At 38.3% G+C, this 27,596-nt stretch overlaps 2 protein-coding genes across 2 annotated transcripts; one reads left to right on the top strand and one right to left on the bottom strand.

The window, feature by feature from the left end:
- Positions 1–1,535: 1,535 nt before the first annotated feature.
- LOC122350617 (C2 calcium-dependent domain-containing protein 4C) lies at positions 1,536–5,665 on the bottom strand. Its single transcript, XM_043247267.1, has 2 exons — positions 5,190–5,665; positions 1,536–4,130 (listed from the first exon to the last, which is right to left on the bottom strand). The coding sequence occupies exon 2, from the start codon at positions 4,104–4,106 to the stop codon at positions 2,964–2,966; it is 1,143 nt and encodes a 380-aa protein (XP_043103202.1). The 5' UTR covers positions 4,107–4,130; positions 5,190–5,665; the 3' UTR covers positions 1,536–2,963.
- On the top strand, positions 4,112–25,441 carry LOC122350616 (glycerol-3-phosphate acyltransferase 4-like). The gene is made up of 14 exons (XM_043247266.1): positions 4,112–4,350; positions 6,918–7,311; positions 8,534–8,998; positions 11,108–11,180; positions 11,418–11,751; positions 15,903–15,977; positions 16,069–16,158; positions 17,307–17,400; positions 17,482–17,597; positions 17,719–17,774; positions 18,535–18,620; positions 20,501–20,629; positions 21,144–21,223; positions 22,799–25,441. Exons 3-14 carry the CDS (start codon positions 8,831–8,833, stop codon positions 22,905–22,907), a joined length of 1,410 nt encoding a protein of 469 aa, XP_043103201.1. The 5' UTR covers positions 4,112–4,350; positions 6,918–7,311; positions 8,534–8,830; the 3' UTR covers positions 22,908–25,441.
- Positions 25,442–27,596: the final 2,155 nt, after the last annotated feature.

The raw sequence follows: 27,596 nt of genomic DNA, 5'->3' as shown, positions 1-27,596 counted from the left end.
TGCCTCCCTGCACATTTATCTTGCTATTAGAGCAGGCACTTGGGTTTTTATTGGACTAATTAGCGCTCTCTTTCTATCTGCTTAACACCGGCCTTGCCGCATGTGCACTCCTGCAACATGTGTGTTTGTGAAAGAGTTCATACACGGCACATCTCTGTAACGATTATCTCCATTAGGCAAACACTTTGGCCTCCGTTAACTGGCTGTAAGGTCTCAGGGTGCTCAGAGGGTCCGGGACGCTCGCCCTCTCGTGTTCAGAGATCGAGTTCGGTTACGGAAACAAGGCACGCCGTCATATTGATATTAAGACGGTTTGTTGCATGCATTAATTCATTGAAATGCTTTTCTCAGAAAGAATCGTTTGTTGTTTCGTATGTTTTCCCTGAAGTTGTTCTTGGTTTAGTAATTGTGTTTGTTTTGCTGCTGGTTCCCTTGAAAAGCCGTCACATAATCTAGAACACATTATAAACGTTTCTAGTTGGGAAATGAGTAAACAAACCTGTAAAAAAAAAAAAATGTTAATTGAAATATATACATATTAGCTGAAACGCAAATTAAATCTAAATGGCTAAAGATAGCACTAAAATCTATATAATAGAAGACACAAAATATATTTGTGATGACAAACTTAAAAACTCAAATTACAGTAAAAATTAAAGTGACAGTTCACCCCAAATAGATTTTTTTTTATCTTTATGAAAACTATCCTGTCTTTTGCTCACCTTTGAAGCATCCTAGGTGTATGTGTTGTATGCGTATCCAATCGGAGTTATTATAGAAATAGTTCAGAGCCCTCCAAGCCTTTGACTGGGTTTAAAAGCCGTGGTGAAAGCCGTCACGCTTCGGAAGACGTGAAATAACGTGCGCCTATTAGTAATAAAACGTCTCTCACGCGGCTCCGGGGTTGAGCAAAGTCTCCCTGTAGCGAATCCGTGCGTTTTTGCACGACAAATATCCATATTTCCAACTTTAACTGGCACTTTCTTCTCACGTCCGCTCCTGCTGAAACCGGAAGTCGTTCCGGCGGATGACGTACGCGTCGCGTGATTAACGAAGAGCGACCAAAACAAAACGGCAGTCATGAATTAGTAGCACAAAACAGGGGATTTGGAAAGAAAACGTGCAGGGGAATATCGATACAAGCCAAGAGGAGACTGGTTTTCCTTCGCTGAAGTAAGGACAAGTTTTAAAAATGACATTTCCCAGAGGCGCACGCGCGACGCATACGTCCACCGGGACTGCTTCCGGTTTGCGCGTGAGAGAAAAGCGCTTATTAAGTTTGAAATATGGATAATTATCGTACAAATGCGTGGATTCCCCATTCAAAAGCTTGGAGAGGTCTCCACGGTTTATTATAACTCCGATTGGATTCGTCTGAAGGAAGAAAGCCACATACACCTAGGATGTTTTAAAGGTGAGTAAAAGACAGGATAGTTTTCATTTTTGGGTGAACTATCCCTTTTAAAATATATAAATACTTTAATTGTATATAAAGTAACCTATAAATGATACCAGAGTAAGCAATGAAACAATTGTAAGTATTGAGAAATCACATTTGATTAGTTATTACTTTATTAATCAGATGAAAATAAACATTTTTGGTAACTTTTATAGTTCAATTTTTGAAATTCTATGTTATTTCTGTACTATTATGAATTCCAGGGGATTATGTCTATTTAGAAGTTTCATAGATGAGACACATACAGGAAATACTCACAACACAATAAAGAACAACACCCTAATGCCGCATAATATCTGTGCAGTTCACAAGATCTGTTTATTTCTAGTTCATTTTTTACTGAATGCTGAACGTAGGTTATGTACAAGACTAATTAAACACAGAAACCCACAGCTCTGATCATAGTAACTAGCATGTAGTTTCCTAGCATTACAAAAATGAAGGAAATTCCCCCTGAGAGCACACGGTGAAGGAAATATGTGAAAAATGTGAAGGTTGTGCAAATAAATGTAGCGTTTTTGGGGGTCAATTGTGATTCGACACAAGGGGACACAAAAGTGTTTCAAGGTGACGCCTATTTCACATGGTAAATTTTCTTGAATAAAACCAAGATAATAAACACTCGAATGCAACAATGTCCAGTTTGTGTTATTCAAGCCATCCCTGGTAGTTTTTATAATATGAATATTCATCATTTTTTTTCATAATTCATTGTATATTTATAATGAGTGTATTCTTTTTATAATATATTTACTGTGTCATTCTGTGACAAAAAGCCACATTAGCATTTTTGCTGGAATAAATCGGCCGTAATGCTCTCTTTTGTTGGGTTTAAAAATGTGCTGTGCTTTAAAGGTAAGTGAAAATAAGACGCATGCTTGTCTTATTACAAAGATTTGTTGCGTTTGTATTATTAGGGCGTTTTGATTCACGTGCATTTTCTCAGTCAGGAAATCATTTTTCCTGTGCGTTGCCCTTTCGGAGAACCAGGGGACAAATGTTTCAATCAGACATTGCACCGAAGTGAGCAACAGCAAAGCTGCATTCTGATTCAGTTTCAGTACATACTGGTTACGTAGGTACCGGTGCCATATTGGTTTTCAGGTACCCAACCCCCACTTGGTTGGAGCTACACTATGCAGAGCTGTGGCCCTCCAATAATTGAGTTTGAGACCAGTGTCCTAAAGAATAATATCAACTTGTGGAAAATGGACAACATTTGATCAGTCATGCTTCAAAACATACCTAACCGGCGTCTGCTGGGTTTTTTTTTTTCAACAGGGAGCATGGACCTTCCATGGCTCCAAAACACTAACTTTGTTTAACACCAACTAATTATTGTTGTACTTTTACATGAAGTGCTTTTAATTACTATTGCGTATCAAATGTGCTATATAAATAAAATAGCCGTGCCTTGCCTAACTAGCGCTCCTTTTGCTGTTCTAAATTAGCGAGATCACGCGTGCAGCACTGGAAACGGAGCCCCTTTCCGTGTGTGTTTGCGTCACAGTGGCAGCAGCTGACGGAGAGGTTTGAGGACGATCCCCAGCACCACTCCTCGGCCCAGTCCTGAGGCCTTATCCAGCACCTTCAGCCTGAGCGCCAGCTCTCCCAGACCGCCCCGCTGCTCCTCGGGCTCCTGGAAGAAGAAATCTTCATTGAACACGGGGTTGCGGCAGTTCCTGATGATGGCGCTGTGCTGCCGCTGCAGCTTGCCTGGGGCGAGGCTTAGGGTCAGGCTGCAGGTAAGAGGTCGAAGGTCGGCGGGATCTCTCAAGCCTTCCACCGAGATCACGCGGATGCGAACTGTGGTCGAGCACCGGGCCACGCTGCTCCTGAAGGCGGAGACGCGCACCCGGCCTCTCTGAGGAAGAGGAAGCACGTGCTCCTGATGGAAGCGCTCTTGGCAGTGCAGCATGTCCAGGGGGAACTGGATGGGCGGGGCTAGTTTGGAGCAGCGCGACGCTCGAATAACTTTTGCACGGTCTTTCGACGCGAACTTTTTATTTGGGGTGGAGTGAACTTTCTTCTTCTCGTCTCTGGAGACGCGAGCATGTTGCTCTTCGGGGACGGCGAAATCCTCTCTTCTGATTGGCGGGGGTGTCGAGTAAGGGGAGGAGTCAGCGGAGGGCGTGTCGCTCTCAGTGCTGGCCGTCTTTAGCACTGCCCTGCAGGACAGTTTGGGGGTTTTGATGGTCATCCGCTCTAGTGTGTAACTGGTTAGCGCCGAATGGAACAAAGACTCTTTGCGACGCGTGTTGGGACTCTCGAATAAACCGGACTCGTAGCACTTCAGTGAATACGGTATGGGTTTGAGTTTGCTCAACGCCGCTGTGGGTTTATTTAGACTGGTTCTCAGTGGCTGGGTGGTACCGGGTGTCGACAGTGACGTTTTTGCGAAGCCGAGAGCTTCTTTTTCTTCGTTCAGACACTTTGAGATTTTTTCAGCGTCTGCCACGAGGCAGCGTTTGGTCAGCTTAGGCGGCAGGAAGAAGTCGGGGATTTTATCAGGCGTGAGGACGTTGCTGTGCAGTTTATTGAAGATCCTGGTCTTGACGGAAATCTCCTCTTTGTTTTTGCTGATGAGGTGATTGATCTGTGCTGGGAGACTTTCTGCTCCCGCCTGCACTTTCTGGACGATCCACATTGTGACTGATAATGGTGATCGGCCCTGCAAAGTGAAAGAAAAAGATCAAGGCCTAGTTCGGTCAAAAATGAAAAATTCGGTCATTATTTAACCTTTTTCACTTTTCTCTTGTGCAGAACAAAATAAAGATAGGTTGACTGCCAAACCGAGGCCCATCGACTTGCATTGAAATTGCAAAAACAACACCGAGACATTTCTCGAAATGTTTTCTTCTATGTTTCACAGAAGAAAGAAATTCATACAGGTTTGTAATGGCACAATATCTTTTCAATGGCTTACACTTTTTTTCAATTGTGAGACATACATTGTGACCCAAGTGATGAACTATACACGTATACTATTCACTATATTATAAAGTATGAGGTTTAGAAAAGCAGTTTGTGATCCAGCCCTTGTCTTTTTCTCTGATAATCCACTTTTTCCTGGTGAAATAAATGCATCATCTGGGCGCACAACTTATTCTGCAATATGGAGAAATATAGTGCATAAAAAGACAAATTGGGATACACCTATAATAAAAAGTAGTATAAATATTATGAAGACATTTTTAAACTGAGATCTATAATCTTTGTTTAAACAAATGTCTTTAATCTTGCGCAAATTACTACGACGTTGTGCATAAATAAATAAAACCTGCTAAACAGAGGGAGGATTTATTTCACTTCCTTATAGAATAACACACACTTTACTTTTAAATTAAACAGCAGTCATACAATAGTTTTATTAATTGTCGATATTACTGAATACTTTTAATGGAATAATACGTCTGAGGAAGATTTATTTTATAATATAACTTTAGTTACTGTATAAGTTACCCAACCTCAGTCAAGATTAAATCTACCAATACTATTGGCGTTTGTTATTTATACTACTTGTTCGTTGATAATAGTTTGTTTTTTACGCATTAATGTTACGTTATACAGCAGAAATGTTAAGCGTTTATGTAAAAATTTAACATTAACATAGTGTTAACCGTAAAAGTATTCGTTATGTCTAGTGAATGAGCTAATTTGAACAAAATTAACTTTTTTTGCGAACTGTCAGCGTTTAGTACGCCAGCTATATTGACGATTTTGTCCTTACCTGTCTAGATGATCCGTAGTGGAGATCCGTGTGCTCGGTGTGTACTTTTAAAGTTGAGTTCAGGTCAGTCCATCATATATTTCAATGCACAATAGCCAATCACAGCAGACCTTCTGTCCTATAGGCCGCCTCTCTCTTACCTCTGTATGCATCCTTGAAACTGATTTCAGAAACGCACCCGCAGTCGGCAACTTTTGCATCACAGAGAGCCACACTGTTCTCAGATCAGGTGCACATAGATAACACTTTTTTTCTTTCCTTTCGCATTTAAAGGTCAAGAGTGAGATCACTGGTGTCACTTCAAAGAGAAGGCTTTGCTTAGAAAACAGTCTGGTCAGGCTCTGTTGTGCGCTTTGGCCTTCATGTAGCGGGGTCAGAAGTCCCCATTAAAGGTCAGGGACTTAGTGGGTGCAATTATTCACAAATATGTGCTCGGCTCCATCTCTGGATGTGTCTTTTGTTGTGTATGTGTTTGTTTGTGATGGAAGTTTCATGATCTTTGCATGTAATGTGTAATCATCATTTTTAGGAGTTATTGTTTGCTTTTAGTTATTTTTAATCTACTCGCATCATGGCACTTTTGTTTAAAAACATCATGCAATGCAAACAGCCTACTGCTGTATATGCATGCAATCACATGCAATATTGTAATTCATTAGGAGGTGCTTAATGCTACATGAAACATTATATAACTGGCTATGTATTTGCAATCAGCTACTGAAATAATCGAAGCAAAACAAGCATATATAGTATAACAAAAAAAGGTTAGTTTGCAGTACCATGTCAGTGATTCAGTCAGGGCTTGTGTTACAGTGAGGACCTACATTGAGGTTCCCGCGGCTACTAAAGCTTATAAATCAGACAGAATGCAGAAAGTTTCCTGTAAGAGGTAGGTTTAGGTGTAGGGCGATAGAAAATGCGGTTTGTGCAAGTAAAAAAATGATATGATTATGCCTGTGGAGAGTCCCTACAAGGATTTCTGACCAGACCTATGTGTAGAAACTGACATTGAACACAGTGCTGGAGCGCCATCTGCTGGGTTTCAGTGTAATTCAATTCAATTCAAGTTTATACTTGGAAAAATATAGTTTCTACAATATGTGTGTGTGAGTGTTTGCATTTAACTAATAGCAAAATGAGTTAATTCTGTGTTGTTAAGGGTTGTCTTTAGTCTACATTTAAACCGAGAGTGTATCTGAATCGTACGTAAGTACTTATGTTTAAACAGTTATTTTAGCCTTTTAGAATTTAAAAGTTGTTTTTTTTAGCATCTCGGCAAGGTAGTCCGCGTCGGTTATTTTGTTGTTGGCCAGTAAGAATCGCTGATACTGAGGTATACGGTAAGGTTAGATACTCGAAGGTTAGATGTCTCCGATTGGTCAGAAATACAATATTTTTTTATATTTAACTTTTGCACTGTTTTTGTTCAGTTCAATGCTACTTGAGCCTCTCAGTTGTGTAAAGATGCGAGTTATTCAACCTGTAGCGGAAGCGGCACGCTGATGGCGTGATCACGCACAGTCTGTTACTTTTCTCAACGCTTCTCGGGGTTGACCAATCACATTCGTTTTGACTACTAGCTGACCTAAAAAGAAGATGGTACCGATTCTAGAGCGAACGTGTACCATTTATACCAATCCTCTAAATAAGCGAACATAACTATTGGTTAGTTTTCTGTCCAGTGAGACAGAAACGCCTTGACGTCCGTGCCGGACTGTGTTTTCCTAGGCTCGGCGCGCCGCCCGGTGGCAGACCGAGGTCAGACTCTGATGAAGGCTCCCGTGATGTGGTCACAGGCTCGCGTCAGCTCGTACGTCACTCACGACACGCGGATCTCCGGTCTCGCATCCTCTCCGTGACAGCCTGCTCTGCTCTGCTCTGCCGGCGTGAGGACGCGCCTTCGGCTCGAGAACGGAGCGGCTCCGAGAAGCGCTTCTCTAAGTACGGCGCGGATCTCGAGCGGCGCGTCTGTCGGATGATCGGTGAGACGTTCGCCCGGTCCGCCGCTCGCTCCGTTCATCAACCAACTTACTGTTAGCTGAAAGCTTTAGCTGGCAGAGATTACCTGCTTATAAAGTCATGCAGTGATCGATTTTTGTTTCGAGCAAGGATATCCTGACGCGTAAGTATTGATTCGTTGCACTTCATTACTGTTACCACTGCTTAAGGATTTTGTTGAAGTCTAGTAAAGTGCTATTGAAATTCATTACTTATTCTAAGGAAAGTTTTTGTTTATTTCTTTAAATGCTATTTAAACATCGAAATCAAATTAATTGTACTTTTTTTATTTATTTAGATCAGTCAGTGAAATGCATTTAAATGTGATCTATAATTGCCATTCACTTTAACATAAATCATTTCATAGCAAATCATTTAATCAGTATATTTCCTGTTATTCCCAGTTGACTTGGATAGCCAAATAATCAGTTCCTCCGCTGTGAACCTTTTTTAATTTCCTTTTTCTTATTTAAAGATCATTAATAAGGGCAGGACTTTAAAAATATAGTTTAAGTAGGTTACTTTGCATGGTTTTTCAGATTTACTTAAAAATCTTAACTTTACCCCAGGTTTCAGAAGAGGTGGTCAGTTTCAGAAATATGTTTTAGTATTATTTATAAATGGAGTAGTTATTTAATTCATTAATATTATATTGCTCATTGAATATTAAATTTAATTAAGTTAAATATTGTTTACTGATGTTTAAATTTATTTATTTTTGCTTTATCTTCAGTTTTTATTTTAATTTGACTGTAACAATAATTTGTTATGAGCTTTTCTTAATTTTATTATTTTTCTTAGTTAAGTTGTTTATTTCCTTTTGAATTGAAGCTTATATATATATATATATATATATATATATATATATAATACTGTGTGTGTGTGTGTGTGTGTATATATATATATATATATATATATATATATATATATATATATATATATATAATTTGTTTTATGTTAGTTGAAAACATATATTAGTACTTTGAGTTAATGAAAACAAAGTTTTCATATTGTATGGACAGTATATTTTAGCTTGATACTTCAAGTAAAATTCAGACTAAGTTGCATTACTCTTCTCTCCTCTCCTCTCCTCTCCTCTCCTCTCTTCTCCTCTTCTCCTCTGTTATGTAAGTGTGTCTCCCACCGCTGTACTCGTGGGAGCTCTATGACTCAAACGTGTCCTTGTTTGAGATCGCAGTGTAGCTCCAGGCCGCTCCGGTTGGCTTCGTGATCAACCTGTTGCGTTTACTTTGGCGTGTTCAGTCACTATCAGTTTCATTTGAATAAGCCTGCGCTCGAGTGAATCGTAATCGTTTTCCCGTTTGTGTTTCCCCCCTGTTCTCCAGGTCTCTTTATATCAGGGTTCTGAGCCTGCGGTCATCTGAATTGCCAGCGCTGAAGAATATGCTTCATTAAATGCTAAGTAAATGGCCTTTGGGCAGTGCCACACGCAGAATGATGCGCTTGCTTCATCCAGTAATGCGCTAATGGAAAAGACTTTATAATGTCACCTGTCTTATTTATGGACTCAATTCACCTCGCGCTCTGGAGACTTTGACCCTAAAAGTGCCAGAGAAAGCGCTTTCGTTTCCCAATTTATTAATTTTCTTCCTGAAAACAAACCACTCTTTCATTTAGTAAAAATGGGCCCTTTTATATCTCCTTTTAATAACCTGCTGTGCATGCTGTTGGGCATCTCTTTCACTGTCTGGTTCACACTGCTCCTGGTCTTTATCATCGTTCCTGCCGTTTTCGGTCTGTCTTTCGGGATCCGCAGCCTCTACATGAAGACGCTGCTCAAGGTGTTTAAGGTGAGTTGAAGGTCATCTTGCTCTCTTTTCAGGGTGTTGTTGTTCAGACCGATTTATTTGTGGTCCTGCGTTTGTTCACTGAACAGAATGTCGGAGGGAGACAGATCAGTGACAAATCATTCAACAGAAATAAACCAGACGTTTTAAATACGACAAATTAATTTAGGCATCACACATTGTAATGTATGGTAAAAAAATAGCTAAATATTACATTAAATTGTTAAATAGCATTTTTTGTAATCGAAATCTAACACTTTTTACAATAAAGGTGCCATTTGTTAACATTAATGTAATAACTAACATAAAACAAACAAACAAATATATAAACAATACATTTATTGCAGTATTTATTCATCTTGGTTAACGTTAGTTAATAAAAATACAATCATTCATATTTCATGTTCGCTCACAATGCATTAACTAATGTTAACAAAAACAGCTTGTGATTTTAATAATGCATTAGTAAATGCTGATATTAATATTAAGATTAATAAATGCTATAAAAGTATTGTTCATTCTCAGCTCATGTTAATTTTAACTAATGAAGCTTATTGTAAAGGGTTACCCATTAAACCACAGTTAGAAATATGATGTTATTAATTGATAATAATATTGTGCATCATTATTCATGTGTATTTATATACATTATCAAATAATATTAGGAATCTGCTCGAAAAACATGATTAGTACCTTGTCCAAAAATTATGGCGCACTTTTTTGTTTATTTACGAAGTGCACTTAGTAGTGTGAACTGCTTCCAGAGCACATTAACAGGTTTTACATACTCATAATGTTATATTATTGAGGCCATCTGATAAGATGTGGATGGAGTTGAAGGTTGCTGAACATTAAATGCACTTTGCATTTTCATTTTGCATTTTCGTTACTCTAAAACCTGTTAAGATCTAAATATAAACACAGCATCGGAGCACGGAAGACGCCAGGTCCGAGAAATGAGATCCGGATGAGGACATGTCGATCATTTCTATAAAATGCATAATTAGCTTCCTTCAACTGCTCGTTTCCGCCATGTAATAATCATGGAGGTGAAGTGAAGAGCTGGGAGGCTGCTCCTCTCCAGCTGTGGCCGATTTATTTCAACATTACCTCACATCCGTCTGAAACCGTTACGCAACCGCTCGCGCGTTCGCTCGGCATGAGCAGACATGTGTGCGACTCTGGTCGTGCCGCCTGAAACGTCTGGAAACAAGTATTTTCCAACAACAAACTCAATTCTGGTGAAACGTCGTGGTGTTTGGGCGTCAAACAACGTTCAGCTTGGCCAACCCAGTCACAAGGAAGCAAAAAAGAGGAAGTTTGATAGATAATATTGTTTCTAAAAGTAAAAACAAAATGCTAAAAAGTGCGTGTGTGTAGCACCTACAGCTCTGCAGTTTGAGACGTGCATTTAGTTTTACTGTACCATAATCTCCAAGGACAAAATAATAAAGACTTTGATTTGTCTGTATTCTGAACTCAGAGTACTCTTATTACAGATTAGAAGAATCCCTGTTTGAGATTGTAAAATAAGACGATTTATTAGGCCCAAAATCGAGGAATTGAAATTAAACCTGTGTAAATTTTGCAAGATATCTTTAGTGTTGTCAGATTTCTCGGTGCAGCAAGTCAGTTGTGTGCATTGTGTGCTCCACATGCCTGAATTAACACACTGACATTATTCCTTCCTCCCACAGCTTTTCAATAAAGCGCTTGTTGTTCCCTAGGGGAATATTCAATATGTACGCGCGTGTGTTTGTGCTGTAGTTCACTGCAATGTGTTTTCAAATCATAAAAGAGGCAGTTTTATTTTAAGGTCCATTATGACGTAATCCTCTGAGGACGTGTGGTTTTATTTCTCGATAATGACCGGCTGAATGTATGTTAGGTTTGTAATAGTGTGCTGTGGGCCGAAACCTGGAAACAAGTTACCGTAGCATTTGAGCACTTCCAGTTTCATTGTCCTCCAAAACTGACTTTAAAACAGCCACGCTCGTTTGTGACGTAAAAATGAGTATGTTTAATGCGTAAATATTTACATAATTCTTACTGTTGTAAAACAATACTAGGATGTTGCAGTGGAAATAAGATCGAATTGACTTTGTTTTCCAGTGGGCCACGGTGAGAATGGAAAGAGGAGCCAAGGAGAAGAACCATCTTCTGTACAAGCCTTACAGTCTTAATGGTACGTGTTTCAGAGGCTGTGTAAACACCTGTGGGAAAGAGATCTGTTACTCCTGCTGTGTGCTTGTTAACCAGAGCGGCTTTGCTTGTTTTGGCGTTTCCCAAGTGCTCCGTCGATCTCATGGGATGTGAACTGAGGTGTTTTTTTTTTACGGTTACCGGCAATGTCCGTAAATTCGGTTTGCATGTTAAAAGTTTTTGATATTTAATATTTTTGATATTTGTTATTTAATCTCAGGCATCATTGCTAAAGAACCAACGTCGCTGGAGGAGGAGCTCAAAGAGATTCGGCGGAACGGCAGCGGACGAGAGTTGGACGGCTCCGCCTCCACCACCGCCGGCCCCTCCCCTTCCTCGTCGGAGTTTGACATGTCAGACACCTTCTACTTCTGCCGCCGGGGGATCGAAAGCATCGTAGACGACGAGGTTACCAAGCGTTTCACGGCAGAGGAGCTCGAGTCCTGGAACTTGCTGACCCGAAGCAACTATAACTTCCAGCACATCAGCTCCAGACTGACGGTGCTGTGGGGTCTCGGCGTTGTCATCCGTTATGGGTTCCTGCTGCCTCTCAGGTGAGGAAGAAGGAAATTGGGGTTTGATATTAAACCAGTGGTGTCAAACTCAGTTCCTGGCGGGCCGGAGCCCTGCAGAGTTTAGATGCAACCCTGCTAAAACACATATACTATGCATGTGTGAAGTACTTGATTAGCTGGATCAGGTGCGTTTAATTAGGGTTGCTCCGGCCCGCCAGGAACTGAGTTTGACACCCCTGTATTAAACGGCACTGATATGAAAATGACACTTTATGACCAATAAATGGCTGATACGACAATTCTGTACAATGTTGGCTAAATAAATTCAAACTAAAATCTTTTTAAATGCATTTAGGTGTCCTCCTCGGAAGGCATATTAAGTAGGCTATATCATTATTTTTCAGAGAAACAGCTATTTAAACATAACGTGATTCCGTAACAGCAATAAGCTGTGTTTTCCGGATCATACAGATTATACCTAAATTTATTTTGGGTGTTAACTAATGATAGAAAATAATAATAGAAAACTGGATTGCTCATGACGTCATAAAATTAAAGCAGCGATGTTGGTATTCTCATGCATCTCTTTGAATGAATAGGTAATTGTATTATTTTTAATGACTAAACATTACCTTAACGAGTTAAATTAGTTTTCACATCTTAAGTGTTCCTGGAGATGTTTACATCGAAATCGTTCTGGGACATTTGTAGCAAAATTCAATACGGCTTTGAAAATGCAGATCGTTCGAAAACACGGCGGCTGGAGATATAAAGCGGAGCGTGAACAGAGAACTAATGGTGTTTTGGAAGTTTTGCATGCGTGTGTAGGTGACAGAACTAGATTAATACTTGAGCGCTGTGCAGAATTGTTAGCCTGTTGCTGTTGCCTGTCTCTTTGTGCTATTACGGTATGGATACATGAAGCGGCCAAAAAGCTGACAAAGACGTGTCTTTCAGCGGTTATGAATTAAATGTGCCCCAAAACAGGGGAAAAAGCTATTAACAAGCATATTAATATCAGACGTTATAAAAGATACAGTCAGATACGTTCAAAGATATTATACTGTGGAGTTAAAAAAAAAAAGTGTTACAATAACACTAGTTATTTCTTACTTTCTATGTGCATTATTAAAATTAAATTCCTTCACATTATTCAAATTCCTTCTGAGTTGACGTGGAAATTTCTATTCATTCTTCATCAGGAAACACAAGGCTGCCTGTATCAACAAAATTAAAGACAATGTCTGTCACAGTACATTATATAACTGGAGTGTCTGTTTTCTGATAACTTTGTCTCTTAATGCATTAAAAAGACTTATCTTAACTAAAGGTATATCATTTCTAGGCATGTTGCCTATACCTATACCTTCTTATTATTTACTCTTTGCAGGGGCTGCTTCAGTGCGTTATGTGAGAGTGCTCTGTAAAGACGTGTTGATGCGTATAAAACAGAGACGAAACTGTCTCCTGTTAGAAAGCAACAAACTTTTTACTTTCGTTTTGCAACTTGCATCATGTCAGGGAACAAAATCAGAAAAATATATGCCCAGAACACCTCCCAGCGGTCCCATTGTGACAGACTTCGTCATTCATTTTCTCTAGAAGTCTACAATACAATCTCTCGGGCTGTTTGAAGCAGCATGTTTTCTCTGAAGGAATGTTAATAATGCATGTAGATAAAGTAGGACATAATCAATGTTATTGTGACTGTATCTTTTACAATGTCCAATATTAATATGTTTGCTTTTTTTTCCCCTGCTTTTGGGCAGATTTAATTCATAGCCTCTGAAAGATGTGTCTTCATGTATCAGTACACAGAGCTGTTGAGAATGGGACACACTTTGATCCGGCTGCAGCGCGGTCATGTGCTTCATGGAGCTCTCAATAGTTCCAAACAAGTCAGTTTTTCAATGGGTTTAAGTAGGATAGACAACAGTTTCACTATACTTGCAGCACTTTCTAGGGATTTTATCAAGTCATGTGCATTGTCTGCGTACCCTGACTACTTTGTACAATTGCATTTTATTCTGGGGAGTGATCAGAGACAGCATATATATATATATATATATATATATATATATATATATATATAAACACAAGGACAGCAGCAGCAATTAGGGAAAATCTTTCTTGTATTCTTTTAATGGACAGTCTTTATTGAAATTTATTCAACTCCCTACAAGGAGAGAAAGATCGCAAAACATTTCAAAATACGGTAATTAGCATTAGCCCTATTAAAGGCGTTTCTCATCCTAACCAACTCCAATATATAGCATAACTGCCTATTATCTAAAAATAAACATTAACTATGACCCGTTTTCTAAAATACAACTACTGGCCAGATCTCTGAGATAAGCTAATGCGTTAAAATGCCCAAAACCGCTGTAGTTTTAGTGCTTAAGAAGCACTAGCATGAATGGGCTTCAGCGCCGGAGCTATTGGTTGTTTTGAACTATTGGCCACTTCATGACATGCTTTACTTCCACATTCCTCAGTTCCTGTGGAAGCCTATGGGCGTGTCGCAGCTCTGAAGCTCTGAAAAAAATCTGAAGACTGAAAAACAATCACCTTTAAAGTTGTCCAAATGAAGCATATTGTTTTGTTTAGCGTAGGTAATATCTTAACGGAGCGTGATCTTTACTTAAAATCCTAATAATTTTTGGCATAAAAGAAAAATATTATTTTTGTAATATTGACAGATAATTTTGACCCATACAGTGTATTGTTGGCTACTGCTACAATTTTTTTAAAATTACAAAGTACAACCTAGGTCTAGGGTCGCAAAATTATTATGGTATTACCTTCTGTGTGTTCTGGGAGCGTAGCAGAGAGCACTGAAATTAGAAACCGATGAAGAGAGAACTGCTGTTGCTCTCCTTTACATGTCTGTCATAAATCAATCCAGCATAGATCCAGTACATGGTTTATTGTAGGGTACATTTGTTCATTAAATTCCCCTTATAGTGCTTACAGGGACCACTGTATGTTATAGGACCGAGCATAAAAAACAGCTCTTGTATCATTCAACTGCCAATTAATGCGTTAAATATATAATAACTCTTATCTTTGATTGGCTGACGTTATAATTTGACATCATTCTGACTGATCCACCATGAGACACTTGCTCTGTTTTGGCACACGAGTCTGAATTTAGCGTCTTAAAATACAGGCTAATTCTGATGCCCCCTCAGGGCCATATGGAGCTTGTGTAGGATTAATGTCAGTCAGGGCCGTGGCCTTAACCCACATTCTTTAATAGAAACTCCTCACCGTCCCGTGTGCACATTTGAGATGAACAAGAGCTCCTGATAGCTGAGCTCCGTTTAATCAGATGTTCTCACCTAGGTGTTGTGGGATTAATTGAGCCATGGACAGAAACCTAAAGGCCCAGTGTCATTGCTTACATGTTTCAGCAGCATGCATCGGGGCGTTGGGGAGTGTGTACTCTGGTGATCATATAGCTGTGTAGGTTTATTTTTGAACTGTGACATATTACAGTCTCTCCATTTCATTAATATCCTGTTCTGTAGTCAGAGGCACAAAACTTGACTTTCTTTATATGAAAGCACTTAGTAATTTATATACATTATATACACTAAATGCATTTACACTAATAAAAAAATAACAATTTGAGAAAAATGCTGAAATGTTAAAATTATAGACATCTGAGATATACATAGTTTTACAAATCGAGTAAAATTTAAACAAAAATTACTGCGCATTTTCAAATGAAAAATGGTTTAGTGTTGTTAAAATGAGATTTTTTTTATTAAAGTTTTTGTTTACACAAGATATTTATGTATACTTTGTATATTAATTATGCATAAATACATACAAAAATATATATTTTAAATATATTAATTTATATTAAATATATTATATATTATTTTATATTAAATATATATATATATATATATATATATATATATATATATATATATATATATATATATATACACATGTCGATATTTTTGAAATATATGTATGTGCGTGTATTAATGTATTCATAAATATACACACAACACACACATATTATGCAAACAAAAACTTATTCCGGATGTGTAGTTTAACATTTCACTGCTGGTTATACATATATATAATCGTGTATGTGACAAATAAAATCTTGAATTGTAATTTTTTGACAGCACTAATTTTCTAAAGAATGAAATGCCTTGTTTTTGGTTGATCAGGTTGACGTTAGCGATCACGGGAGTCAGCCTGTTGGTTGTCTTCACCACCATGATTGGTTTTCTGCCCAGCGGGAGGTAGGACACGTGGTTAAAAAAAACAACATACATTTTTCTGCTCACTCGTTTCGCTTTCTTAACCTAGCCCTGAATATGTTCGCGTTCATAGGGTGAAAAATTTTCTCAGTGAGAAAGTGCATCTGATGTGCTACCGTATCTGCGTGAGAGCGCTGACTGCCATCATCACATACCATCACAGGTAAGAGGCGTCGCAGCTGTGATTCAATCACAGACACACAATCAGATGCTCACACTCGCATTAGCGTCCACGTGCACGCACAGTCACACACACAAATGTTCCATTCGGAGAAACACTCGCATTCAAAATCACATGCTCGCGATTTACCAATCGCACATAACATGCCCAAGTATCACACGCGCAGACACCACAATAACATGCCTCACTTCTTACAATGAGATGCTTACAATCACGCGTGCTCTCACAGCTAGATGCTCTCAGTCACACTAGCAGTCGGATTTGAACAATCAACAAACATCACACACACTTTCACAAGCTCGCAAGCAGACGCGCACACACACACACACACACACACACACACACACAATCACATACATGGGACCTATCATACACCAGGCGCAGTGCAAGTGCGTTTTAACAATCTCTTGCTGTGTTTCTGATTCTTGATCATCACTGGTGTGAATGGGAGGGTCAAAGAGCTGTCAGATTTCATCAAAAATATCTTAATTTGTGTTTCAAAGGTTTAAACACAGGTTTGGGGCAACATGAGGGTGCGTAATTAGTGGCAGAATTTTTTATTTCATAAATTTTTGGGTGAACTATCCCTTTAACTCTAGCAGGTTCTGTATAAGTATCCGGCACTTCATGACTCTAATGTTATCTGATAGAGAGAGTGGGGGCAGACGTCATAAAACACAATAGGTTAACATCAGCTTGGTTTTCCTCGGTCAGGTCAGATGAACCGTCTTCAGCTGAATTCGAACTCCTTCAGTGCTGTCTTTATCTTGTCGTTCCTGTGTCGCCTTAATGTGATCACGTGTGGTATTTCAGGTCACTGTCCTCCTGTGCATTCTCTCTCTTCCTCCTTTTATCTTCCTCCCAAAATGCGATAAGAACAAAGAAAAAAAAAAGAGAAAGAGGCTTTTTCTCAGGACCTTGACCAGTCCGACTGGTTCCTTTCACAGGGACATTCAGAGTTTTGTGAAAACAAAGCAGCACGAAGACGACAACTATTAAACTGTCGGACGTCAGCAGAAACGCTTTCATTAGATGTGACCTGTTTACCGTGACCTCGCATCGCCGTGCTTGTCCTGCCACTGTTACACGCACCGCTCACAATCTTCTCTCTGTGTCTCTGTCTGGGGCAGTGAAAATAAACCCAAGAATGGAGGCATCTGTGTCGCCAACCACACGTCACCCATTGACGTCATTATACTGGCCAGTGACGGATGCTATGCGATGGTAAGTGTGTGTGTGTGTTTGACTGGATCTCCAGCTCCAGAGAAAGATGCTCTGAAAGGGTTAATCGTGTGTGTTTTATAGGTGGGTCAGATCCATGGGGGCCTGATGGGGCTTATTCAGAAGTCTATGGTGAAAGCTTGTCCACACGTCTGGTTCGAGCGCTCAGAAGTCAAAGATCGCCATCTAGTGGCTAAAAGGTGACGGCATCACAGCTTATTTTTGATTTTTCTAAAATACAGCAACATTATTGGTTCAAATATCTTGCTGAATTGTGTTTTTTATGTATTATTGTCATTGGTTTAATGAATTTTATTTCAGGTTGAGCGATCACGTAAAGGACAAAAGCAAACTGCCCATCCTCATATTCCCTGAAGGTGAGCTGAACTCATTCTCAGAATATTAATATGATATTGAGACTAGATTAGACCACTGAGTTTTAGTGCTTTCACTAGTCTTTTCACTAGTTTCAAACTAGCGCTTTCACGCCAACCTTTAAAAAGTTTGGAGCCAGCAAGATTTTGAATGCTGTTGAAAGAAGTCTCTTTATGTATTTCAAGGCTGCAATTATTTGTTCAAAAAGACAGTAAAATCAGTAATGCCGTGAAATATTATAAATATTTTTTTAAATATATTTTTATATCCTCAGCCAGTACTCCAATCTTCCTTTATTATTATTATTAGTTTTGACAACAGCGCTGCTTAATGTTTTTAATTTTTTTGGAAGCCATGATAATTTATTTGTTTATAATTATAATTTACAACCTTTTGAATGATGATACATTTTATAATTTAAAGACATCATCATTTTAGACAGCAGAAAGCAAATACTGGATATTCATAAATAAAAATAAGCGTTTAATTTTTCTAAATTCACAGTTGTTGATCATAAGTATATAGTTTCTCCACTAACACAAAACACACACACACACACACACACATATATATATATATATATATATATATATATATATATATATATATATATAGATATATATATGTATATGTGTGTGTGTGTGTGTGTGTGTGTATATATATATATATATATATATATAGGTTTAGTAGAGGTATAGTAACGAAGAGGTGTCATGAACCGGTTGTTAATATGGTTGTAAGTTTGTTTCATATGTTCTCCAGGCACCTGCATTAATAACACATCAGTCATGATGTTCAAGAAAGGAAGCTTTGAAATTGGCTCAACTGTCTACCCGGTCGCCATAAAGGTCAGAAAGCTCAAATACTGAACTATCCTTGAAGTATGACATATTGTTGTACAGCTTGTCTTTTGACTTGGTCCAGTAAGAGAGCACCTAGCTATCCCAGAACAGCATAGCAGCATGTTTAAAACCACCCACAACACCCTGGCATCTACTAAGACCACAGCGTCCTCTTTTGAGTGGATAAAGAGCTTATTTTTGTCTGTCACTGATTATTTACATGTGCAAATAGCCTCTGGCGTGTGCCTTCTACAATCAAAACCTTCAGGACATACTGATTGTTTCGAAATTAGAGATTACTAGTTTTGTATTAGTAATAGTATTTTCAAAGAGACCATGAACTGCCCGTTTTATTTTGTACTGTTCTCTGAGGTCCACTTATTGTTCCAAAAAACATCATTTAGAAGTGGTAGGCTATTTTTAACCCCCCTCATTAGAATGCTGTGTTTTCTTAGGTGTGAGATGGATTGAAGACTTGGAAGTAAATGATACAATGTGCTGCTGATACAGAACAGCATACCTTCTTTACATACGTGATACTCTCTGAAATGGCACTATTGGGTTAATTTTTGGGTTTCAATGAGTAAGAGTGGTTTAACACAAAGTGCTAAGAAACCATTCGCACACTTTTATTTGTCGGCACGCGTTCTTGTTGTCATTAGACTTTCACCTGAGCATGTGTTAATAAAATAAACAACCGGCCGACTGTATGTACGTGTACTGAAACTGGCACGGCATACTTCAATTTTTCCATTTGCTATCCAAATGGAACCTTGAGATGTGACTTACATTTGTTGTAGATAATGCCTAATTATATTACATGATGCCTCATTTTAAGCATGTTCAGAAAAAAGACAAAAACTTTAAAAATAAATGTAAAACTATTTAAAAAAAATATTTGTCATTCATACATTTTTTTAAATAAACAGATATTTGAATGTTCATTTTAATGATGCCAGACATTTCAGTCATTATCGTTTGCTTTACACTGCTTGCGTGACTCGGTGGGCGGGGCTAAACAGACAGCGACGTAGAAGCAGGAGTTGATCTTCTGCCGAGGCGGTGTTTATCTGCTGCATTATAGAGTCACGCAGTCCACAAGCTTTTTGGCAGACTGCCTTCAGTATAAACTGTTTTTAGACTAACAAGAAAGTTTTGAGTTCTGGAACTTGTGGGATGTTTTTACGGTACAGTGACCTCTTGCGTATCAAAATATCAAGGGGATTTTTGGTTTTGCAGTTCATGACCCCTTTAACGCTGCAGCTGGTAGGCTGGACGATTTTACTCTCGCTCTTAGCTGTGAAGCTGCTTTCAAAGGTTAAAGTACATCTTTTACTTTATCAGCTGTAGAATAATTTAGAAGTTATAGTTCACCCAAAAATTAAAACGACCCCATTTTTACTCACCCCCAAGCCATCCTAGGTCTACGTGACTTTCTTCAGACGAACACAGTCTTTTCAAACGTTTATCCTGGCTCTACCAAGCTTGGTAATACTGGTAGGTAGTGACCAATATTTTGAAGCACTGTAAATTAGAGCCAGGAGAACTTTTTCAAAAACGTTTTATCAAACACACACATACAACAAAAATTACATTGCAGTAAAAAGCCTGTGATATATTCCAAATGAAGTTTCCCTTTTTACTTTAAACGCATTGGATTTAGACAAATAAAGATCATTCAAATCTTAATTTAGGAAATATTATCTGAAAACATTTTTACTTATTACAATTTGTTCTAAGAATATCTGTGTGTGTGTTTACTGGAAAAAATAAAGATTATGCAAAATAAAAAAAAAAAAAAAATAGATGACCTTTTTTTTTTTTTGTCAGCGTTGTGGTGACGGTTGCATAGTATCTAATTTGCATCTCTTTGTGTTTTTTTTTAGTATGACCCTCGGTTTGGGGATGCCTTCTGGAACAGCAGTAAGTTTGGGATGGTGAATTATCTGCTCAGGATGATGAGCAGCTGGGCCATCGTCTGCAGCGTGTGGTACCTGCCTCCGATGAGACGACAGGTACTCTGTGAAAGCAGTAAAATCTGTGGTATGAATGAATTGCACTGCCCTTCCCATTTTTGCATTGGTGCATTTAATACACAAATCAAACACAAATGAGCCCGTGTGGGTTTGGAGTTTTGTCCACCCACCACAGATTGGAAATGCACATCCGCGTTTGCATGTGGGCAGGCAAATAAACAAATGGATCATTGTTTTTTAACCCATGTAAAAGGCTCCCATCCCCAAAAAACCCTGAAATGGTCACCATAGGTAAATCATTGTGCTGGTGTGATCCGCCACCACCTTGAATATTATAGTAGTTCTCTGGAAAATCACTGGAGTTATGTTGGAAGTCCTTCCTTTATGTATTTGTTTTTGGCCAATTTCAGAAAATAATAGCTGTTTCTTCAGTTAGAAATGACCATGCTATTAAGTGAAAATTATAAAAAAAAAAAAAAATTTGACCCTTACTAAATTTCCAAACCAAAGATCAAGGTTATTTTTGGTCAAGGTCTGTTTTGTCTCTTTGCAGGAAGGTGAGGATGCAGTACAGTTTGCTAACAGAGTAAAGGCAGCCATTGCCAGACAGGGTGGTCTGGTGGACCTGCTGTGGTGAGTCAGACATCATGTTTTCTGACCAATTTTCTGGCTTTCCGTATTTTCACTGCTATACGTTACTGTGCTGAAAGACTGATGTGAGGAAGAAAGCATTTGCAAGCATATGCATATGTAAATGAACAAGATCTTTAAACAGCTAATGGCTTATAAATCAAAAAACTGCCTAATAGCGAATGAAATGATGACCCAGGAAGTAGGGCTGTTTAATGGTTGATATATAAAAAAAAAATGCATGAACTTAGAAAAAAAGGTTTTTATTCCTATTCTTTTCGTTTCAAAAGTAGAGGCTCGGTGTTGTTGCTTTTGCAGACGGTATGTTCAATTATTCATACAACAAAATATTCTGGAATTAAAAATTAACCATAATGTTTGCAGTGGCTGGGGAAAAAAATGCATTGGCAGGGAAAGGGTTAATATATCAACCAGCTGAAGTGCTGAAATCTGTTTTGTATCTTTTATAATGCATTTATAACCACCTTAAAAAAAGGGGGTGTAAAGAAAGCCACACGATAAACCAAAGCTCATCACAAGTAGCTTTTTCACAAGCTGAAGTAGATAATAATGTATAGAAGGTGCACAGTGTCGCTCGTACAAATATAAAACAATATAATGGTAACACACATAACATTGGAGGTGAACCCTAATGTGTATATCTGATAAGAAAAAAACTGCTATTTCATTTGAAAGTGTGTAAACGGGAGTTTTGGGATTTTAAAGCATTGCTTGTTCTTTTTTCCAAAACTGTTAATTTTACAGTAAAATACTGTGAAACGGCCCGTTAGATTAATTTACAGTTTTCACTGTATAGATTTAAGAGAATTTAACGTTAACCAGTTAACAGATTTTACAGTCTTTTTGCCAAATTAAATTAAAATTAAAACTGTGCCCATTTTTACAGTGTAAACACCAATGAAAAGTACTAAAAACAGAGAGATGTTAAACCAGAAAATGTCTGGTCTTAGCTGGTTTAAAGCTTAGCTGACAAATGGCCAAAACCCCTCTAAAACCAGCCAACATGGTTTTGACCAGATTTTTAGGCATAAAAAAGCAGATTTTCTCAGAAGGTAAATTGGCCTTAGAGGAACACGGCACTTTTTTCAAAAATGGGCTAATTTTCCAACTCCCCTAGAGTTAAACTGTTGAGTTTTACTCTGTCAATAGCACTTTTAGCATAGCTTAGCATAGATCACTGAATCTGATTAGACCGTTAGCATTACGCTCAAAATGACCAAAGATTTTCAATATTTGGTATAACTTTTCTATAGTTATATTGTGTACTAAGACCGACCGAAAATTGATTTGAACTGATTTGAACCAGGAACTCCATAAGAGAATCACAACTTTTTATTTTACCTCAGTTTTAGTAGACAATGTTATCGTAGAAGAGTCAAGTTATACATAGAAAAAATATCGAAACATTCAGATTCAATGGTTTGCTAGCAGTGCTGTCGCCAGACCCGAAGATTGGCTGAATAGATTAGAAAATGTTAAAACTTACCTGTTTAACTCTAGGGTTGTTGGAAAATTACCCTATTGTTCCTTTAGTTGAATCTGTTTTTTTTTTTTCAGGGATGGCGGGTTGAAACGAGGAAAAGTGAAAGACACTTTCAAAGAGGAGCAACAAAAACTCTACAGCAAGATTTTGGTTGGAACGCAAGAGGACCGCAGTCGTTCTTGAGGAGAGGAACGTGAATCAGGTGAGGGCCTGGAGGCCGAGAGACGCTCCTGACACCTGGACAGCGGCGTTGCGCTTTTGTTTTACATCACGTAGCAAGAACTGTCCATGTTAAATTGTTCACCAGAGGACCGAGGCATGTCCAGTGTTCGGTCAGATCATGATCAAAACACCACGAGACGTGTTTTGAAGCGTAATGTTCCTTTGAACGAAGTCAATGTAGCGTGATTCAGTCTGTAGTGGCCAAGTTGCCCGTGAGGAGTCATAAGGACGCAATACAGCGGTTTAATGGGTTCTTTCTCTTTTTTGTTCTTTTTTTAATTTATGGTTTCTATTTCTTTTATTATCACTTACTCTTAACGTGTCATTAGGACGCAGTAAACTATTAAATTTGATGGCCACGTATGGCTGACGGAAACGCCTCATCAGGCTCATCGTAGGTGTCCGAAAGCATCTCTGCTGTACTTCTGCTGCGCGGATCACTTTAATCCTGGATTTTAACAGGAGGAATCAGCAGAAATATGCATGGAAAACCTGCAGTTTATTTTGAGGACATCAAGATATCCTGACCTTTGCAGATGAATCATCTGCATTAACTTTTCAAAATACCTCTGTTATATGTTGTTTGTTTTTGCTCATCTACGATTGAAAGATCCAGACCTCTTTTTCATTTGCATTTCCATCTGGGAGTCAAATCATATGAGTCTTAATGACATTGGCCAAGTGATGGCCAATTGAAAACTCTATGAAGTGTTGTTCAGGTTCTGCATACATTCAAATTCAAATGAAAGCCATTACTTGTGAAGTTCAAACAACACTATGCAGCATGTACTTTATACGCAACCAGTGTTTCCTACGGGATTTTTTCTTTTTAGATCAACCAACCCAAACACGTTTTCAACACTTCAGTAACATTTTATTATTATTTAAAAAAAACCCTACCATTCTTAACGAAGTCTTAAACAAGGTGTAAGACCTCAAATCAAAAAAATTAGCGGCGCAATGTCCTGAATATCAGAGCAGAAAACGCTGTATGCAACTAATTAGCTCTTAAAACTAAAACACTAAAGGGCTCGTAATGAATGTGCAACCGTAATCAGAAAAGCTGTGTCTGAAATCGCGTACTCTGTGAATAGGCGCTTCTTTAGAGTGAGTAATTACTTTCTGAGCGCTAAAATGTATTTTATATGGTGTGAACGTGTGTCGTATGAATGAGATCCAGATACTGCATTTGTTGTTGCCTTACTGTTCTTCACAAATCCTGTCCCGTGGCGTTATCTGGATATGTTTTGTATGCTATTTTATGAATACTGTGAATCTGAATGTTTTTCACCCGCTATATAGTAAAGGAAGTATGCGATTACAGATGCAGCCCATGTGTAGCAAGGGTCGTTCACATTTCAGTGCTTCGTTTGGTTACTACCACCGACGAGCAAGATGTTTGGTTAGCCAACTAAATTCGCTTTTTGACAATGTTAGTTTGGATCGGATGATGCTTGATTTGCAAATTCTTAAAGGGGTAGTTCCCCCAAAAATTAAAACTGTTGTTCCAAGATTCCAGCGACCAAGCACTTTGGGTGTCCACATCAGATGCGACGCCATCGAATCAATCCAAAATCACTGCCAGACAGAAGTGGGTGTGTCCGGAAGCGCAATGAAATGAATAAATATATAGCAGCGATGGATTCTGTTTACACTAATCGAAAATAGCAGCATTATTTAGTGATATGCTATTTACGCTAAGTGCAAAAGAATGCAACTTATTGAGCGTAAATGTTGATTTTGATTCAAATGATTAAATGGATGCCATGGTTGACACCCTTACTGGGACAATAACCTACCCTAGTACCCAATTATTTTCAACTTTTTGATTACTTCCTTAATTTGCATTGGAAATAAATGCATTTCTGATGTGATTTGAAATTTAAAAAGGGAGAAAGAAATTTGTTAGGAGGCGGATTCCAACCCAGGTCCATCGTGACCGGCTTTTGTAATGATGACTAGCCCAATCAATTATTGAATGTACATACTGAGCTGCTTTCAGTATGGCTTAAAAGTCAACACAATACGATATTCCAACTCCCATTTGACACGTTTATCTTTAATAAAGCACATGATCACCTGAGGATTATCGGTAGCACTTTATTTTGCAGTCCTGTTCCTCGTGTACATACTATGTACTTACTGTAGTAATTACAATAACTAGGTATTAACCCTAAACCTAACCCTACCCCATATAGTTACCTTATATTACAGTACAGTTTTCAGAACACAAATGATATTTTTGATGAATCTGACAGCCTTCTGACCCTGAATAGACAGCGACGCAATTACCACACGACTTCAGTGATTGGTATATAATGGTTATAATTTTATAAAGCTGCGAGAGTACTTTTTATGTGCAAGGAATACAAAAATAGCTAAAATAACATTATTTTTGTTTTTGCACACACAAAGTGTTCTCGTATCTTGATCAAATAAACACTGATGTCCTTGCTACCTTTCTGGGCCTTGAACATGGTGGTACCATTGGTGTCTATGGAGGGTCAGAAAGCTCTCGAATTTCATGAAAAATCTCTTAATTTGTGTTGAGGATGAATAAATGTCTCACAGGTTTGGAACAACACAAGGGCGAGTAATTAATGACAGAATTGTTAATTTTGTGTGAACTATCCCTTTAATATGAACCCTTGACTTGGCGTGTGCAGTCAACTTGCACTAACTTAGATGGTTGTTATTATTATTATTTATTCTTTTTTTTTTATTCAACCATCATTCATTATTCTAGTGTCAGAGCAGCATTTCTTAAAGAGCCTGGTTATCAGCTCAAGGAGGCATATACTGAGAGTTCGACTGTTTTTAATTTAGGAAAGTATGTATTTAAATACGATTACACTTGATGTATATGCTTAAAATGTTTTATTGAATTGGGCCACAAGCAGTGCAGTACTTCACTAACTGCGACTTTAAAGGCAAGTCGGCCTGTAATAAACAGAACGCTTATAATTGAGGTTTGGATCTCAGCTATGAACTGAAATAGCAGACTACGTACCAGCATGTGAATCAGTTCAGCTGCTGGGCTCAATACGTGGGAACTGGTTTTGAACCAGTTACTGAGTGCATATAAATGGCTCTGTGGAAACGGAGAGAGCGGTTGGGTAAACATGCCAGTGATCACAATGTATCGTATACAGTTGCTCAGACCTTCATTTAAGGTCTGATGTAGTTCTTAGCCTTATGTAGAGGTTCAACTGGAGATCAGCATGTATATGTATGTGTGTGTATATATATATATATATATATATATATATATATATATATATATATATATATATATATATATATATATATATATATATATATATATATATATATATATTACACACACTTGAATTTACAAAAGAAAAACCTTTTTTTGGTTTGTCATTACAGCAAATCCTAAGCAAACATTGCTGGTTCTCATGAGGGTATGTAACATGCACTAACAATAAAAGTAATTTTTTGGAATCAATGGTTCCGTGTAGAACATCCATAACACGCAGTAAACATTTACATTCCACAAAGATTGTTTATAGAGCAGGGGATTTTTTTAAATGTTCTTCACACCACGAAAAGAATGGCTCTTTTAAGATCTGTTTACTGTAAGGTTTTTTGAGGAACATTTGGATACGTGTTGATGGGACGGCGGTTTATCTGTCATGATGTGTGCAGCAATTTGACTACCACCGTGCTCTAAAAAAGCACCTTAGAAACTCATCCACCTGTACAGTACGTCACTGACTGATACACAAGTTAGAAATGCTCCAATGCGATACAGTCATATTGTACGACTATATAAATGTGTCATATATGTTAATAAAAGTACTTCAACACAACATTCGCTGTCTCAAGTTTATGACGGATAAGTTGCTATTGTCACTTGCCGTTTCTTGAAGGATACGCTTCAAAAACACCCTTTTAGCTTCTCGCCCGAGGTCATGTGGAAAAAAAAGAGGCCCACCAAGGGACAGTAGCTGACTCATCAGGCACAAGAAAGATGCGGCCCACCCGTTAAAGCCTGTCCTGGGCCCGCTGAGGTGGGGCAGCCTGTAAAAGCAAACGGAAAACTGGACATGGTTATTAGACTCTACATTGACGTATGACCGGAGAACAGAGGCATAGGGACAAGTTGTCCTGCCAGAGTCCTTTCGCTTAACATCAATTATAAACATTCATTCAGCCTGGAGTCGGTGCTGAGAAACATAAACTTTCTCTTGAAGAGCGGAGAGATGGGTCACCACACGAAAAACTGCATGCACTGAGTGCACTGGCCTACTGCATGCTCGTCGTTTTTATGTGTTAGGATTCAATTTAGAGCCGTAATCGCTTATTGTGTTTGGATCTGGTGAATATCAGTTCATTGGAAATGACGAGCTGCCCCCAATTAAGTGTCTTCCAGAGCACACCGGGCATCAGTTACTAAACCATTACCTTTAACAGCTCGAAATCTATCCATCGAACTAGTTCAACAGGATCTGTTCGTCTAATTTGGGTAAATGCAAGAGCACGGATGCACTACTTTCACTCGTTTTTATTTTAGATTTACAAAATTTGTAATCCTGTGATGAAATAAATATTAGATGAGATGCTGCTAGTAATCATTAATGATGTATGTGGCATTGTTATTAAACAATCAATGGCCCAGCCATTCAT

Source organism: Puntigrus tetrazona, chromosome 8, assembly GCF_018831695.1.
Source record: "Puntigrus tetrazona isolate hp1 chromosome 8, ASM1883169v1, whole genome shotgun sequence".
NCBI lineage: Eukaryota > Metazoa > Chordata > Actinopteri > Cypriniformes > Cyprinidae > Puntigrus > Puntigrus tetrazona.
Note: the sequence above shows the minus strand (reverse complement) of the source record. Positions and strands in the feature narration are given on the sequence as shown.

Bases quoted from the DNA above. Each gene is read 5' to 3' on its own strand.
- LOC122350617 (XM_043247267.1), bottom strand. From the start codon at position 4,106: ATGTGGATCGTCCAGAAAGTGCAGGCGGGAGCAGAAAGTCTCCCAGCA.
- LOC122350616 (XM_043247266.1), top strand. From the start codon at position 8,831: ATGGGCCCTTTTATATCTCCTTTTAATAACCTGCTGTGCATGCTGTTG. The intron at 17,401-17,481 runs GTAAGTGTGTGT...TGTGTTTTATAG, and splicing joins GTGACGGATGCTATGCGATG to GTGGGTCAGATCCATGGGGG. The intron at 20,630-21,143 runs GTACTCTGTGAA...GTCTCTTTGCAG, and splicing joins TGCCTCCGATGAGACGACAG to GAAGGTGAGGATGCAGTACA.